General features: G+C 39.5%; 1 protein-coding gene and 1 pseudogene across 3 annotated transcripts; both read right to left on the bottom strand.

Moving 5' to 3' along the window:
* Positions 1–16: 16 nt before the first annotated feature.
* Positions 17–12,131, bottom strand: LOC145502607 (putative bifunctional dTTP/UTP pyrophosphatase/methyltransferase protein). Of its 2 annotated transcripts, XM_081481935.1 has the most exons (3): positions 11,457–12,131; positions 9,379–9,576; positions 2,056–2,180 (listed from the first exon to the last, which is right to left on the bottom strand). In XM_081481935.1, exons 1-2 carry the CDS (start codon positions 11,716–11,718, stop codon positions 9,398–9,400), a joined length of 441 nt encoding a protein of 146 aa, XP_081338061.1. In that variant the 5' UTR covers positions 11,719–12,131; the 3' UTR covers positions 2,056–2,180; positions 9,379–9,397. The 2 variants fall into 2 exon arrangements, with proteins under 2 accessions (XP_081338060.1, XP_081338061.1); XM_081481934.1 differs by lacking the exon at positions 11,457–12,131 and having other exon boundaries at positions 17–2,180; positions 9,379–10,013.
* A 1,587-nt stretch (positions 12,132–13,718) lies between these two features.
* LOC145502606 (putative bifunctional dTTP/UTP pyrophosphatase/methyltransferase protein) lies at positions 13,719–15,913 on the bottom strand (annotated as a pseudogene). The gene is made up of 2 exons (XR_014051365.1): positions 15,236–15,913; positions 13,719–14,531 (listed from the first exon to the last, which is right to left on the bottom strand). The product of XR_014051365.1 is annotated as a putative bifunctional dTTP/UTP pyrophosphatase/methyltransferase protein (transcript).
* Between the last annotated feature and the right edge of the window lie 3,187 nt (positions 15,914–19,100).

Raw genomic sequence — 19,100 nt, 5'->3', positions numbered from 1 at the left:
CCGAAATTTCAATGACGCGGGACACAGCATATTTTGTTATAATTCGAAGATTTTGATTATTTGTTAGAAAATTAGCAGACCTCCTACATTTGTAGCAGATTGTGTTCCTACGCAAAACTTTCATGATGATTTCCTACACTTTACTTTAAGTTGTATATTTATTTGTAAAAGTCGCATATTTGACTTGCACTTCCGTTCATAACAACACATGAAATTCACAGAAGATACCAGAGGAAACTTATTTATTTACCTCGTGTAAATATTAAATTTGTTGATTCTAAAATATCATAGCAGGAGTGGATCTTGTCGTACAAGCAACGCAGTCTTGCTGAAATTCTATCTAAGAACTTTTTTCTCGTTTTACTAATGTTTTGCAGTACAGTCGAACCTCGATTATTCGGACTCGTTGGGACTAGACGAAATAGTCCGGATAATCGAAAATATGAATATTAATGAAGAACAAAACTGTTTAAATAAAGCAACATTTAATTGTGAAACAACACTTTTACAAATCGTTTGGAAAACAATATGGTCTACTGTACATCTTGAATCACTTAACTCTGAGCCAATCAGAGCTCATTCAAGTGTTCTTCATTAGTTACGACGCGTGCGAGCGCTGCTTTTGCTCTTTAAAAGCAAAATAAACTCGCTTTTGACTGCACTTTTCAACGCCATAGTTTTAAAAAGAACATTGCTAGGGATCTTGATCATGACTAATAAATATTAATGACAAAATTGGGACTAGAGAAAAAGTCCGGATAATCAAAAAATCCGGATAATCGAGGTTCGACTGTAATATATCAAAAACACGGGAGACAGTGTTTCATCGGGACATCCAAACACCAAGAAGAGAGTTGAAAATACGTCCCGCAGCGGAGTATTTTGACGAAATTCGAGGTGTTTGGATAGCTGATGAAACATTTTCTCGAGTGTTTGATATTTCTTCTCAATCGAAACAAAAACTAAGGAGTAAACGGAGAAGTAAAATCGTCAAAATCTATGCTAATTTAAAAGACCGGGTATCCAAACCTCCTTCACGGTTGTGATTTTCTTTGTTTTAACTTGATGAATTATCAATAAGAAAGAGAAGTTTCAATCTAACCCTGATCTTGTTACATATGAAAACTTATTGAACTTGTCAAAAGAGAAAGTTTGGGGAAAAAAAATCATGAAATATTTATAAGATACACTGTTGTATAGCTTTGAAACTGCTGCTAATTCAGCGCCAGTTTAGTGCGGAAGTCAGTATTTATACTTCAATTTCATGTTCTTTTTCGCAACATTCTAAGAAGGAGATTACCTTGAAAAGTGCGATTAAAATCATAATCACATTCTTGGCAGTAAATACAGAAAGATTTACACCGTACTTGAGGTGTATTACCACGCGAAGCGCGAGAAACAGAGTATTAAAACAAACTTGAAAGACGATGCGGACGGCTACAACTGCATTGCTGCTTCTAATAAGATCATTTTCATCTACCTTGTGCCCAAATAGAGCCATGGGAGAAAGCAGAAAGCTAATACACACCAAAGCAACTATAGCGCTTTCGTAGCTCGTTGGAATGCCATGATTGCCTTCGTTTTCTTGTAGAATGATACTCAGCATGTCCACTCCATCGAAGAAATCGATGGTCATCTTGTAAGAAAGATCGGTTATCAACACGCGATAATCACTTGAGTCTGTTTCCACGCTTGGGTCGTTTAATAAAATCAGCAGAAGAAGCGGTGAAACGCATAGGATCAATTTCAGGCTATCAGCACCGTATGGTTCTCCTGCAATGAGCTTGTTCTTGATGAGCGCAAATATGGTTCCAACGAAGGGTACCAATCCTATACCAACATGAAACAGCCAGACTACAAACATCCAGCGAAAACGTCCCGCTATGTCGTTTACGTGCCAGATCCACGCTATAAAAGCGGGAAACGGTACAGCAAGGAAGAACCAATTTTTGATGCTGTGGTGCTTAACAAGAAAATTTATCAACACACCGCCTTGAAATAGTGCCAGTATTACAAATACAACAGGGCGACCGAAAAGAATGAATCCGTTTACCATGACTGCGAACAAATCCGAATTCCGTGTTGGCGTCGGCGCTATGGTTTTCGCGCTTCAAGTTCACAGCAATGCAAATGATTTCTGGTGTGTATAACTGCTCCAAGTTGGATTTTACGGCAAGAAACTGAAATTTCAATGTTACAGAAACTAGTCAGTTTCTGGGAATCCGAAACTACGGTGTTTTAATAATTGATAAGCTGTTGGACCTCCTAGAAATATTCTTAGCAACACTATTACTTCCTAGAAATATCCGTAGCAACACTATTACTTCCTAGAAATATCCTTAGCATTACCATTACGTCTTTTACAGAGAATAATTTCCCACGAAACAGACTGCGGCGAAATGATTAGAGAAACACCATCATGAGATTGATCGGGAGAGTATGATATAAACACCCACGTATTCTTATGACCACCTGAACGTGCAGTTGGCTGAGCGAATTCCTTTCAAGCCCCAGCTCATTTAATGAATGGTATACCCTTTAGAGAATTTTTAACGTAGATGCATAACCCAATGATGGCTGACTATAACATAACAATATGAATAACATTATGAAAGGTCGGAGATGCATGTCGGAAAATTAAACCCCTAAAGGAGACCAATACGGGCGTGGCTCGAGATTTATTTCACCCCTAAAAGATACCACTTAAAACGGAAGTGACAACGATTGTTTATATAGTTTCTTCAAGCGCACCCTAAAAGACACTTTGAAGACTAAATAACCAGGGGCGTTTAGTCCGAACACCTTAAGCGAGATCAAAATCTGTGATTTATATCCCTAAGCAAGACGAGCATCCTCGATCTCTTCACATGGGAGTCTCACCACCGGATTAAAACTTCTGGTACACTGTACCGCTAACGAATAGGCCATTAAAATACCAAATTTAAACCTTTTTCCCCTTTGATCAACAGTTTAGGGAAGTAGATACTCATAAACGAGCTAAACTTCTGAGGCGGTTAGCGCAGAAAAAAGAAAACGAAACCAACAGGACCCAGCTAACGTAGTTTATGACCATTGAGTGACGAATTAGTCAGAAGCTATTATTCTGACGGCACGATTGAGAGGCTCATGGGGTGTCATAGGACGATTAAGGACTATTTAGGCATTTGGCGGGAAATTTAGGTCATTCTAGGTTAGTCAGTCTTCGTGTTCGTCCTCTTTGTTTTGTTATTATTAAGCTTTTGGTATAACAGCTTGAATGAATAGTTGTCAATGTTCTACGGTACTGATTTTGTACCCTTTCCTCGGGGTCTTGTGCTGCTGCATTAGCCGAGGAACCGTTTCCACATATTTTCTGGCCACATCCAAAGGGTGTTCAGTTTATTTTAGTGGTTTTTCGTATCTGGCGTAGTACAAGTTCTAATTGTTAGCACCAGTAGTTGTAATTTGCAAGGATACAGATTATGTTGTAAGACGTAATACATCTATGACAGATGACTGACTGACCCATCCTCAAAAAAACTATTCACATTGAATGTCTCGTGTTAGTGTAGTCAGAATTAATATTTTGAAACAGTTACATTTCATGTAATCTTAAATGAGTCATATATCCTTAGGTTTACTGAGAAATCTTTACTCTTAATTTAACAAAAGCTAATCTTAAATCAGATAGACACGTTGAAATTCTGTTTACTGAATGGAAATAAAGTTATCCAAAACCATAAACATTCTTGGCAACTGACCTCGTAAACACGATTTTACTTTAACTTTCTCTGATGCGTGTAGCTTCGTCATGATGTTCTGAACTAAAACAAAAATTTCTGATCTTTGAAACGGTGATAAATTCTAAGCTAAACTCTAGCAATACAAAATGTAGGTATAATTGCAATTTGCATATTAGACTACCACATTTTGAAGCTTAGCCTCCAAACCTATTTTAATTAACCTAGGAAAACTTAACCTGAAAACTTAAACCCCGAATCCTTTTGACTTATTAACTACTTATTAACCGAGAGTGAGGTCTTTACGGGAAAATCTCAGACCGAGACCTTGCCGTATATGGCAAGGCTGAGGTTTTGACATTTTCCCGTAAAGACCGAACTTTCGAGGTCAATATGTTGTTTATTATATGGCTTTTTGCTTTGTTTTTGCAAGTCCAGAATCAGCCCGTGGGCATTACGGGAGAATAATGCCCTACAATTAGCCAATCAGAGCGCGCGTTATATCGGCTACAAGAACAAGCCATATAATAATAAAACTTATTGGAGCGCAGAAAAATGAGCTTGGAAGGGTATGATTAACAGTGCCCCCTCCCACCCCCCCCCCCCCCAAGCCAAGGACTGAAATTTATGAACATTGTTAAAGCCCCCCAAAACTTTGAAACCCTTAAAGGACTGTCATTAAGTTTTAAAACAGAGAATTGTCTTAAACTTAAATCTTTTTGCATAAAATGGCATCCATAGTAAGGTGAACTAGTTTCGCTTGAATGTCGACGAAGCCATGCTTCTCCAAAACCTGTTTATATTCTTTCGCTGATCTTTCCTTTCCTTCACATAACAGTAGCATGGTCAGTGATTGAGAGAGAGCGTCCTCCGGGCCGCTTTTATTCTCATTTAAAAATTGCTCACAGATGAGAAGAGCGCCACCTAAAGATTATGCAGCAATAATTTAACCACTTGTAATATACCACTTCAAGAGATTATCAAGGTAAGAGAGTGACTCCCCCGTATAGGTCCTGTAAATAAGGTAATCCCTCTTAAGTTATTTTTAGACATTGTACCCAGTTCTTCCGCGGATATTACACGCGCGTTGCGTGGATGTTTTCGTGGAGGATCTGTTTATGTTTCGCTTCGTTTTGTTTCAAAGCAAAGGAAAACCTCCAACGCTGTGGGGATGTCTTCTTTGGTATTTGATCAGAAGCAGCTTCGGCTCTCGGTATGTTTTAATGCATCTCGAAACTTAAATAGGAGTTTAAATTAGAGACGGATGTCCCCTGCACAAACAATAGAGGTTAAGCATGACGTTTACGGCAAACGGCAAACGGCAAAAATGAAACTTTTGCCATCTCTCTTCAGCTGTGTGTACAGCAGTGTGAAATTGTTTGTATTTGTAGTGAATAGTAGGAGACGTTATTCTATTTTTGTGTGCTTTATTTACGGATTAGAAGAAAAAAACTCAAAATGAGAAGTTATCTTTGCCGTTTGCCGTCTGCCGTTAACCGAGAGGTTAAGCATGACGTTTACGGCAAACGGCAAACGGCAAACGGCAAAAATGAAACTTTTGCCGTCTGTCTTCAGCTGTTTGTACAGTAGAGTGTAAATATTTGTATTTGTGGTAAATAGTAGGAGACATTTTTCTATTTTTGTGTGATTTATTTAAGGATGAGAAGAAAAGAATAAAAAATCAGAGGTTATCTTTGCCGTTTGCTGTCTGCCGTAAACGTCATGCTTAAACTCCCTAACGTCACGCTTAACCTCTCTAATAAAAACTGAATGAACGGCAGAGAAATGCGTAGAAAAACGAGTGCAAAGCAAACAAACGCCCAAACACATGCTAGCCACAACCGAACAAACAAATGGTCGAAAGTGCAGGAGGACGCTCGCTGCGCAAGTAGCAAAAGCACTTTAAGCAGCAACAGCAGCAACCCCAAAGGCAACATCGATTAAAAACGACTTAATGTTTAGCCTACGAATCTCGTGAGAAATTAGACTCGTGTGTCTATACTCTCAGAAATATCCCAAACAGAATAAGTAAGACAGCGTCAAAATTCGAAATTGGAATTTTAAAAATTGGCCGTCTTATAGTTCTCGTTATCTCGAATATGCAGAATATGGCTATTTCACGTTGTTGTTTTGTGACCTTTTGTAAACAACGGCAAAGAAATGAACAAAGAATTATAACGCACGCTTACACAGCCATTGTACTCGTTCCCGCTGCCGTTAAAGTTTCCTTAATTAAACTCCATAAAACCGAATAAACAGCCAAATAATGAACAGCCAAACGAGCACAAAGCAAACGAAAGCCCGGCCGAACAAAAAGACGGCTGAGAGTGCAGAAATGATCTCTGCTATGAAACGAAATCAAGCAATATAAAATGACGTTCCCGCCATTTCGTCTCAGGTACTTTCCAGAGAATCGCTTCGGTTGTCGACGCATCACGCGAGTAGCATCCTCGGAAGAACTGGGTACCATGTCTAAAAATAACTTAAGAGGGATTACCTTATTAGAGGACCTATATGGGGTATTCACTCTCTTACCTTGCTAATCTCTTGACCACTTATTATAATAATATTATTATAGATATTGCAACTGGGGCTTTGAGGAAACCTTAGCTTCCGTTTTAGTATCAACGGAAATTTTCATTGTGAATGGTTACAGTGCTTATAATCTCTTAAGATATCTCTACAAGTAGTATAAGAAATCTTTCCACTTCTCAGGGTATAGCTAGAACTATTACGGTGAACCAGATAAATCTAAATACCGTTGTAAAACACCAACAGGACAGTACTTAGACCTGGATGCACTAATAAAGACGAAATTCCCTTCCCTATAAACATCTGTCTTACTACGAGGTACAAAGATTCTTATATAATCGCTGTGAAATTCAATATGCTTAGGAACAATATTGCATAATTCGTCGTAACGAAAAAATCCTGCAAAAGCTAAAGAGCATAACGCAGCGATACGAAGGTTCTTTAAATTAGCATCTTTCTTGTTATGAGTATCTAAAATACTCCTTATGATGTCTGTGGTAATAGGCTTCTTTTTCATGACTGGCTGTGATTTCTGGCGTTTGGCAGATTCGATAATATTCCTGCAAAATTCACTATCCAAAGGATTACGATCCAAAAGAATGTAACCATTTAAGGGCAGCATGGGCTAAAATTACGGAGGAACTAGAGGTGCAAGACTGCTGAACTTCAAATAACTATAGAGAAACAACACTAAGGGGAAAAGGTAACTGCATGTTGAAATGTCTACTTTTAGACCACTGCAAGAACTTTCTAATAACGCGAACGTAGGCTTTAGTAGTTGTATCCGCCCTGGACTTCAACATAACTTCTAAAACCTCATAAACGTTGATTGAAGAAAATTGTTGAAAGCCTTTCCAGGAATTACTTGATAAGATTACCTGGAAAGACAAGAACAAAACATATATAATAAAAGAACAAAAAAAAGAGCCGTATAAAAATCGATCATTGTTGGGGCCAGTGCCACATCAGACGATAGACTATTGAATGGACCAGTGCCCCGTAAATCAAAAACCATTGATTGGGCCAGCGCCACATAAATCAACTATACGCTGTTTAAGACAGCGCCACATGAAATGACAGACTATTAATTAGGCCAGTGCCACATAGATAAACAACATATTGCTTTGGCCAGCGCCACCAAATGTAAATAATCATTAGGCTAATGGGCACGCCGTTCAATAAATTACTCAGTAAATTTCAATCTAAAGGCAATAATATTTCCTGTGAAAGGACCAGACCCTAAGAGCGAATTAAGGTTTCTTCCGCGGGTTAGAACCTCATTCCCGATATGAATACTGTGAGCCACAAGATAACTACTATACTTGTGTGTAATTAAAGGCCAAAAATGAGCCGAAGGCCAAAGAGGTACAACGAGCGTACCAACGGCCCGCTGAGATTTCAAATAATGCAATACGCATGGGAAGATACCAACTGGAGGGACTACTAGGCAATTTTCTCCTCGAAGAGACTGAAAGAAAAAATCAACACCCGAAGTTTTGGGGTTCCAAAACCTCGAAAAATATTTGGGGAGCTTGTGATTATAATAATTGGCAAAATAATCAACACTATGCGGGCCCCACCGGCCATCAAGAAAAAGAAAAAATTCTTCAGTAATTTGCCAATCATCAGTATCAATTAAACAACTTATATAATCAGCTTGCTGATTCGAAGTGCGAGGGATCCATTGCACTTCTAAATGAATCCCCGATCGAATACAAATATCAAAAATCCTTCGGGCCATCTTATGCAAACCTAATTTCATGCTGCCCACTTCAACAATGTTAGCAGCTGCTTGGCTATCAGTAAACCACTTAACGTGTGATCCTTCCAACACTGAGGCAAATGATTGCAATGAAAACTCAATAACAGACAACTCCCTCCACGTTGAACTTTGAACTCTCTCGTTCTCCGACCACATTTTGTGGCACACAAAATCATTGTTAAAGTCAATAATTGCTCCACCTCCGGTAGCACTGGCATCCGAATATACAAAATAACTAGGATCTTTACTTACAAAGCAATACCTAGAGTTGATATTAACCATATTTTCCTTCCAAAAATACAGTTCTTCCTTGCAGTAATCGTCGAGACGGAATATAGAATCCCAGTTATCTTTGCACAAGGTGGACAAGACACAATGTCTGGTCATTATCCTGCCAATGTTACCAACTACAGGCCCGGTGGAAATAATTTGACCTGTGAAGGAGGCCAACTGTCTGGCAGACACTTTGAAATCGGCTTCAATAATATGATCAATTGTATTGATGACCTTAAGAATTCTTCTTTTTACAATTTTTAAAGTACCCAGTGCAGAATTCCAGGTTATACCCAACCAGTCCAATACTTAGGTGGGTTCCCATACCGATTTGTCTTCGTTAACGACAAAGCCCGCGTTATACAAATCCCCCCTTACAGCTATGGCCTTAGTGCGACAACTTTCTCTATCCTGAACAATCGCCCAACCATCGTCCAAGAAGATGGCTATACGAAGACCCTGTATTCTCCAATACTTTTCTAAAGGCTTCAAAACCTTTGTGAAAACGTAAGGGGCAGAGGAAAGACCGAACGGGAGCACAGTGAAAACATAAAATACTTCATTAATGGAATCAGACGCCCGCCATGAAAACCCCAGAAAAGTTTGGTGCTCTTGCGCAATGTCGATATGGTGATAACCGCTTTTTAAATCAAAGGAAAACATGTACGCGTCTTTCGCAAAATAAGCCATAGCAATTTTCCAGTCCTCGTATTTAACGCTTTGCATAATTAATGACTTATTGACATGGCGCAAATCAAGAATTAACCTCTTTTTACCCCATGGCTGTATAGAAACTGACAAGGGATTTACAACAAAAGGCTGCTCATTAACCATACGCACCCGACCAGAGTTAACAAGCTCAAGAACAGCTTGGTCCACAAAATCAGCATGAAGTCGAGCTGACTTATTATTTCTTAGCTTTACGGCCAACGGAAAACTGATGAACGGCAGCCTGTAGCCGTTTTCAATAATAGACAAAATAAAATCCGGAGCACCTATAGATCTCCAGAAACCTAAATTATTCTTCAAATTACCCTTAACACTTAATGAATGTCCGCTTTCAAGTTCGTAATTCTGTGTAATTTGATCTACCTGCGCCAAGTCATCTTCATTACTTTGGTTGAGTTGATTGGCCTGCGGTTGGCTTGTTGTAGGAGATTCCAGGGCAAGAATTGTAACTAGGGGACTGGTAACTTCCCGGCCAGAACATGGATCTACAGTCCTTGGCCCAGTGTCCAAATTTGCCGCATTTGAAACAGCGAAAGAAGTCGCCAGAAGCGTCTCTACGGCCTGAAAGATAAAACCAATGACGAAACCTGTAGTAAACGGGAGGGGGGGGGGGGGTGGGGGGCGTAAACCAGAAAGATGAATAAACTGTATGGAACCGCGAGCGTGAATGGTACTCAAGAGACAGCGTAGAGTATAAATACTAATAACTGGCCAATCAGGACATCCATGCAAAACAGAATGCACAATAGTGGATGCGGCAGGTGTGACACGAAAACAACTGCGACTAATTACTTGGAATAACAGCGGAAAATACATGGCTCTCTGCTATGTTTTTGCAAGCCCGTGATCGGCCCATGGGCATTACGGGAGATTATTATATGGCTGTGTCTCACAAGGACTGGGAACTACCGAATTCGCGAATTTGATTGCGATATTGACCGCGGTCTAGATTTTCCCATCTAGACCGGCATGTAGACCAATTTCATTTTACGTTGAAAAAGTAGCAAACTAAAATACAAAAATGTTCACCATTTTCTTTTATTTGCTTCTCAATCATTTATGGAAGTACCAAAAAGCCTGATGACAAAAAAAAGTAAAGAGGATGAGCAAATTTCGCCGGGCAGGTTTAAGTTAAGCTCATCGCCGTTCGCAAGCAAAATGTCAGCAAACCAGTTACATTAAACGAATTGAAGTTTTCTTCTTTGCCACATAATAAACATCTTATTAACCGAGCTAAGTCGATCTGTATGGGAGAATCTTGACCTCGGTCGTGTGTACAGACCTCACTGCGTTCGGTCTGTACTCACGACCTCCGTCAATACTCTCCCAAACAGACCTCCTGCTCGGTTAATAAGAGCTAAATAATGCCCTATACAATTAGCCAATCAAAGCGCGCATTATATCGGCTACAAGAACAAGCCATATAATAATAAAACTTATTGAAGCCCAGAAAACTTAGAATGGTATCATTAACACTTCCTCGTACCCCGCCCCATGCTGAGTAACAATTTAAATCTTTCTGCATAAAATGGCATCCATAGTAAGGTGAACTAGTTTCACCTGAATGTCGACAAAACCGTGCTTCTCCAAAATATGTTTGTATTCGTTTGCTGTTCTTTCCTTTCCTTCACATAACAGTAGCATGTTCAGTGACTGACAGAGAGCGTCCTCCGGGCCGCTTTTATTCTCATTTAAAAATTGCTCGCAGATGAGAAAAGCGCCACCTAAAGATTATGCAGCAATAATGTAACCACTTGTAGATATACCACTTATTGTATTAATATTATTATAGATATTGCAACTGGAGCTTTGAGGAAACCTTAACTTCCGTTTAAGTATCAAGGGAAATTTTCATTGTCAATGGTTACAGTGCTTTTAATTCGCTAAATGCAACGTATCAAAGTTAACGCGTTGTTATAGTTGAAGTTGTGAAAAATTTCCGTCAGAGACGATAAGAAGCCGAAAACAAAGGAAACAAGTCTGGCCAATCACGGTTGGCGTACGGTGACGTACTGATCCAATCAGAATCAAAGTTTTAACAGGTAACACCTGCTAAGCGCGGGAAAACGAGCGTATACGACGTCGCGAGTGGTTTTGTTCCTTCTGATTAGTTAAAAACACGGCTTATTTTATGGCTTGCTCCGTGAGCAGGCAAGATGAAACAAATCTTGCGCAGTGATTGGCTAAACACGCAAGAATTGTCCAATATCCAGCCATCTTGACCTCACGCTTGGTCAATAACCTATATATATTTTCTCCTATTGGTCAAATTATGTTGCAGAAACGTTTTCTTTGTTTCTTTTTTCTGGAGTATGGTGTATTCTTTTTAAGTGGAGGAACGGCAACCCAACGGAAGTGCACGAATGTTGTTGAAGGGATCAATGGAAAATTGCAGTAAGTACATAATAGAAAGTGATATACGTAAGAGTTTTAACGCATACCTGAGGGTAAACTTTTGTAAACTTTCGATAGAATCAAGTCGACTTTTTCATCAGACATATTGTGGAGTGTGCGACATATCACGTACAAATCAGCCTTTGGTAAATCAGACTGGAGGAAATCACTAGCCACAAAAGAGATCTTCCCTTGAATTGGGCAAGCCTCGAGGGAAGGCTTGAAGTGGTGAGCGCAGTTTACCACTGACGGCAGTTCACAAACTGTGATCTTCATGCGAGGATTGTACTGACACAAAGCATATGCCATGGTTCCTGCAGCCCCTAGATAAATAAGATGATAACAATGTTTAGAATTTTGAACGAAACCACAAAATTAGATATCCAGCCTAAGACCCAAAAAATCCTTTGCCGTTACGTAGCCAGAAGTACGTGACTGAGAGTTAACGTCAAGCGGATGAAGTCACGCAAACCACTGCAACGGTCACACAAAATCCTCTTATATGTTACCCCCGATCCAATACCAACAATTCCTGACACGATAAGTAATAGCAATTTTTTAAAATGGATTGGAAATAAACATGTTATTTGGTTTTGGTTTCATCAAAAAACCTCGACACATGACGCCATATTTGTTTTGGATGTTGCGATCAAGAAAACAACTCTCTTCTACCCTCTAAAATAAGCAAATTTACAAAGACAGTAAGCCCCTAGTAATCTCTGGGAAATGGAGAGTGGCAAGGTCTTAGTATTTCCAAAAGGGCTACTTGCCTCACCTACCCCAGGAAAGGAGTTCATATGTTCCCTCGCCCACCCCTACACAAAACTAACATAGTGACAAAGTTGAATGTCATAATGTGTCCAACTGACAAAAATATCGACATCTTAAACGCACATATTAAATCAACAACTAGTATTTCCCTTACTTGAAGTACCTTTCCCGATATTCTAACCTTAATAGTTCTCTGTCCTTTGGAAACTCGAAACAAATCATGCTGAACACTGAACATCATCTTCACAAATCTAACCTCCTAAATCGCAGCATTTTGTACTGTATGGAACCGCGAGCGTGAATGGTACTCAAGAGACAGCGTAGAGTATAAATACTAATAACTGGCCAATCAGGACATCCATGCAAAACAGAATGCACAATAGTGGATGCGGCAGGTGTGACACGAAAACAACTGCGACTAATTACTTGGAATAACAGCGGAAAATACATGGCTCTCTGCTATGTTTTTGCAAGCCCGTGATCGGCCCATGGGCATTACGGGAGATTATTATATGGCTGTGTCTCACAAGGACTGGGAACTACCGAATTCGCGAATTTGATTGCGATATTGACCGCGGTCTAGATTTTCCCATCTAGACCGGCATGTAGACCAATTTCATTTTACGTTGAAAAAGTAGCAAACTAAAATACAAAAATGTTCACCATTTTCTTTTATTTGCTTCTCAATCATTTATGGAAGTACCAAAAAGCCTGATGACAAAAAAAAGTAAAGAGGATGAGCAAATTTCGCCGGGCAGGTTTAAGTTAAGCTCATCGCCGTTCGCAAGCAAAATGTCAGCAAACCAGTTACATTAAACGAATTGAAGTTTTCTTCTTTGCCACATAATAAACATCTTATTAACCGAGCTAAGTCGATCTGTATGGGAGAATCTTGACCTCGGTCGTGTGTACAGACCTCACTGCGTTCGGTCTGTACTCACGACCTCCGTCAATACTCTCCCAAACAGACCTCCTGCTCGGTTAATAAGAGCTAAATAATGCCCTATACAATTAGCCAATCAAAGCGCGCATTATATCGGCTACAAGAACAAGCCATATAATAATAAAACTTATTGAAGCCCAGAAAACTTAGAATGGTATCATTAACACTTCCTCGTACCCCGCCCCATGCTGAGTAACAATTTAAATCTTTCTGCATAAAATGGCATCCATAGTAAGGTGAACTAGTTTCACCTGAATGTCGACAAAACCGTGCTTCTCCAAAATATGTTTGTATTCGTTTGCTGTTCTTTCCTTTCCTTCACATAACAGTAGCATGTTCAGTGACTGACAGAGAGCGTCCTCCGGGCCGCTTTTATTCTCATTTAAAAATTGCTCGCAGATGAGAAAAGCGCCACCTAAAGATTATGCAGCAATAATGTAACCACTTGTAGATATACCACTTATTGTATTAATATTATTATAGATATTGCAACTGGAGCTTTGAGGAAACCTTAACTTCCGTTTAAGTATCAAGGGAAATTTTCATTGTCAATGGTTACAGTGCTTTTAATTCGCTAAATGCAACGTATCAAAGTTAACGCGTTGTTATAGTTGAAGTTGTGAAAAATTTCCGTCAGAGACGATAAGAAGCCGAAAACAAAGGAAACAAGTCTGGCCAATCACGGTTGGCGTACGGTGACGTACTGATCCAATCAGAATCAAAGTTTTAACAGGTAACACCTGCTAAGCGCGGGAAAACGAGCGTATACGACGTCGCGAGTGGTTTTGTTCCTTCTGATTAGTTAAAAACACGGCTTATTTTATGGCTTGCTCCGTGAGCAGGCAAGATGAAACAAATCTTGCGCAGTGATTGGCTAAACACGCAAGAATTGTCCAATATCCAGCCATCTTGACCTCACGCTTGGTCAATAACCTATATATATTTTCTCCTATTGGTCAAATTATGTTGCAGAAACGTTTTCTTTGTTTCTTTTTTCTGGAGTATGGTGTATTCTTTTTAAGTGGAGGAACGGCAACCCAACGGAAGTGCACGAATGTTGTTGAAGGGATCAATGGAAAATTGCAGTAAGTACATAATAGAAAGTGATATACGTAAGAGTTTTAACGCATACCTGAGGGTAAACTTTTGTAAACTTTCGATAGAATCAAGTCGACTTTTTCATCAGACATATTGTGGAGTGTGCGACATATCACGTACAAATCAGCCTTTGGTAAATCAGACTGGAGGAAATCACTAGCCACAAAAGAGATCTTCCCTTGAATTGGGCAAGCCTCGAGGGAAGGCTTGAAGTGGTGAGCGCAGTTTACCACTGACGGCAGTTCACAAACTGTGATCTTCATGCGAGGATTGTACTGACACAAAGCATATGCCATGGTTCCTGCAGCCCCTAGATAAATAAGATGATAACAATGTTTAGAATTTTGAACGAAACCACAAAATTAGATATCCAGCCTAAGACCCAAAAAATCCTTTGCCGTTACGTAGCCAGAAGTACGTGACTGAGAGTTAACGTCAAGCGGATGAAGTCACGCAAACCACTGCAACGGTCACACAAAATCCTCTTATATGTTACCCCCGATCCAATACCAACAATTCCTGACACGATAAGTAATAGCAATTTTTTAAAATGGATTGGAAATAAACATGTTATTTGGTTTTGGTTTCATCAAAAAACCTCGACACATGACGCCATATTTGTTTTGGATGTTGCGATCAAGAAAACAACTCTCTTCTACCCTCTAAAATAAGCAAATTTACAAAGACAGTAAGCCCCTAGTAATCTCTGGGAAATGGAGAGTGGCAAGGTCTTAGTATTTCCAAAAGGGCTACTTGCCTCACCTACCCCAGGAAAGGAGTTCATATGTTCCCTCGCCCACCCCTACACAAAACTAACATAGTGACAAAGTTGAATGTCATAATGTGTCCAACTGACAAAAATATCGACATCTTAAACGCACATATTAAATCAACAACTAGTATTTCCCTTACTTGAAGTACCTTTCCCGATATTCTAACCTTAATAGTTCTCTGTCCTTTGGAAACTCGAAACAAATCATGCTGAACACTGAACATCATCTTCACAAATCTAACCTCCTAAATCGCAGCATTTTGTGTACGCTGTTAAATCAAATGCCTGGGCCACTGCGTCACAGCCATGCAGTGAAGAACCGTGCATTGCACCCGTGAATCTTAAACAAGCCTCTTGGCTTCCATACTGTTCTTTCCACAGTTCCTCTGAGGACCGTCCAAATGTCTTCATCCACTGGGTTGTCCCTTCTCGAACTGCGCTTTCTAAGTTGGCAAACATAGGGTAGTCTATTTTGTTATTTATGGCTATAAAATCCACAAGGGATTCACGACTGCATTTGTTAGAAAACTGTTTGCGATAGTGGTGTTGTTGTACAACCACAGGTCACCTTGTTTGGCCTTTTCCAACAGTTCCAGGGAAACGAGGCTGTCTAGGAGTCGAGTTGTAGCATCTGGATTCGAGGACAAGTTCTGCGATATCACTTGTGCCGATAGAGGAGTTGATGATGTGTGCAGTATGTCGAAGATGCCAAGATCGCAAGCCGTAAATAAAGCTTGTGAAGCTCGGTAAGCGTGAATTAAATACATAATCTTGTCAGAGACAGCGAAAGGCTCTTGCACAGCTTTTCTTTCGTCCATTGCGCTTCTTAGCTCACTTTAAGCAAATCCCAAGCGATTTTGAAACGACGGATACTAAGAATAAAATCTTGAATGGCAGTGGCTCTGAAGGGAGGCGACCTGCATTCTGTATATTAATTAGGCCAAACGAAGACAAAAGAGGTGCACATTTATTGACAACGTAACAACAAATCAAAATAAAAGAGTTATGGTCCATTAGGGACAGACATAACGAAAGGACAAGCAAACTTTACCACACCTCAACCACTACATATAAATAAATTTTAATAAATTTACAAGTACGGCACATCAGCCTTAGCTGGTTTACACGCAGGTCTTCTATCCTGGTCGATTTTAGGAATATATCGTTTGGTTGAAATGGCAAGGTCTGATGGAGCTTGGATGACACAAACGAAAAACAAGCTATTGAGCAATCTTTTGTCAATGTCATCCAATATGACGAAGATGACATCACGTGAAAATCACGTGGCTAATTACGATCGGTTGAGCCCAACGACAGATCCTACTGTTGAATTTTATTGCACTCTGAGTACAAGAAATTATTTATTATTTAATTGCTGAAGCATTAATTTGACCAAGCATATATGAGAAGTTGAGAAATTAATAGAGCGGAAAACAATCTAGCAACCAATAGTGCAGTGATAATGGTGTGACACCCATTATCACTGGTTCAGTGAACAGAAAAAGTCTCTTTTGTTTTCATCACTGCTTACTAAATTTATTCACGTATAAGCATATAACTGGTAATGTAAGTCATGATATAGCGTGCACACTGACCCAACCTAATTCCTATTGGGCCATCATGGTAAAAATCTCTATTTAATGGACCTTTTCGGCGATACGGCGGCTATCTTGAATTCTCTTATTTCAAATTGCTATTATGGGATACTTAGGGGGAAATACATACTAATTTGCCCCCTGAGCATCCCATAATAGCTATTTGAAAATATAATTCAAAATGGCTGCCGTATCGCCGTGACGTATGACGTGTGCAGTTTCATTTTAGCTGCAAAATGTCCGCCGAGTTAGCTGCGAGTTCCTGTTATTGAAGTTTCAGCCATGTAAACATTATTCTGAATAATCCAAACCGTACTTCGAGCCTTTGACTTTTGCCAACCTAAGATGTTTCCTAAAACTTGAGTATTTTGACTTTCTTTGCATGCATTTTCATTGAGTAATTTTGACTTTGTCTGCCTACATTCTCGTTAAATCGAAGAAGTGAATTTTTCATTAAAAGCTTAAGAAACCAGATGAAGCTTTTTCATTCAACTGTTGCTCAACTGAACGTCATCCATATCCTCACTAGTGAGGATATGGAAAATACACCGTTATAGTCCGGGGTGGGGAAGGGGGATCAATAGGTAAAAAACGTATTCTGAGACGCCGACGAATAGAATGCGGGAGAACAGAGCAAAACCATCAGGAGATTGATCGTGAGAGCATGATATAAACACCCACGTATTCTTATGAGCACCTGAACGTGCAGTTGGCTGCAGTCCTATATTCCTGTCATGCCCCAGCTCATTTAATGAATGGTATAAACTATAAAGCATTTTTAACGTGGATGCATAACCCAAAGATGGCTGACTATAACATAACAATACGAATAACATAAGAATAACAAAATATAACCCGGGGGAACTCCCAAATGAAAAGGTCGGAGATCCTCGTCGGAAAATTTGTATTAAACGCCTAAAAGAGGGCAATCCGGGCGTGACTCGAGATTTTTATGACCCCTAAAAGATGACACTTATAAAGGAAATGACGATGATCTTTTTTTTCTTTCTTCAAGCTGGAACTAAATTGCTTGCCACTGCTATCAAACTGCAAAATAGAAAAGACTACAGTGCAGCTGCTATTTTCCTTATTTATTCAATTCTCAACAATAGAAATCAGATCAGTCTTTTCTCACGCAAAGCTAATGATTAGTTGATTAAAATGATTGGAAAAAAATTTGGGGTACCTGAGCTCGTTAGTGAGCTATAGCCATTTTCAACTGACAGAACTCAATATCAAGGCAAATCCTCCATGCTTTCACGAGCGCGCGCGAATGACGCCATAAATTATGCGCAGTAAGGATGCGCGATGCAAATGTGAGGAATCACCTTAATTTAACAAGAGCTAAACTTAAATCAGATAGACACGTTGAAGTTCTGTTTACTGAATGGAAATAAAGTTATCCAAACCACAAACGTTCTTGGCAACTGACCTCGTAAACACGAGTTTACTTTAACTTTCTCTGATGTATGCAGTTTCGTCATGATGTTCTGAACTACAAAACCAAATTTCTGATCTTTGAAACGGTGATAAATTCTAAGCTAAACTACAGCAATACAAAATGTAGGTATAATTGCAATTTGCACATTAGACTAACACATTTTGAAGCCTAGCCTCGAAGCCTATTTTAATTAACCTAGAAAACTTAACCCGAAAACTTAAACCCGGAATCCTATTAAATTATTAACTACTTATTAACCGAGAGTGAGGTCTTTACGGGAAAATCTCAGATTGAGACCTTGCCGCATACGGCAAGGCCGAGGCGTGAGATTTTCCCGTAAAGACCGAATGTTGGAGGTTAATATGTTGTTTATTATATGGCTCTCTGCTATGTTTTTGCAAACCCGTGATCGGGCCATGGGCATTACGGGAGATTATTATATGGCTGTGTCTCACAAGGACTGGGAACTACCGAATTCGCGAATTTGATTGCGATATTGACCGCGGTCTAGATTTTCCCATCTAGACCGGCATGTAGACCAATTTCATTTTACGTTGAAAAAGTAGCAAACTAAAATACAAAAATGTTCACCATTTTCTTTTATTTGCTTCTCAATCATTTATGGAAGTACCAAAAAGCCTGATGACAAAAAAAAGTAAAGAGGATGAGCAAATTTCGCCGGGCAGGTTTAAGTTAAGCTCATCGCCGTTCGCAAGCAAAATGTCAGCAAACCAGTTACATTAAACGAATTGAAGTTTTCTTCTTTGCCACATAATAAACATCTTATTAACCGAGCTAAGTCGATCTGTATGGGAGAATCTTGACCTCGGTCGTGTGTACAGACCTCACTGCGTTCGGTCTGTACTCACGACCTCCGTCAATATTCTCCCAAATAGACCTCCTGCTCGGTTAATAAGAGCTAAATAATGCCCTATACAATTAGCCAATCAAAGCGCGCATTATATCGGCTACAAGAACAAGCCATATAATAATAAAACTTATTGAAGCCCAGAAAACTTAGAATGGTATCATTAACACTTCCCCGTACCCCGCCCCATGCTGAGTAACAAT

This window comes from Orbicella franksi, chromosome 11 (assembly GCF_964199315.1).
Source record: "Orbicella franksi chromosome 11, jaOrbFran1.1, whole genome shotgun sequence".
Taxonomy (NCBI): Eukaryota; Metazoa; Cnidaria; class Anthozoa; order Scleractinia; family Merulinidae; genus Orbicella; species Orbicella franksi.
This window is presented reverse-complemented; position numbering and strand designations above follow the sequence as displayed.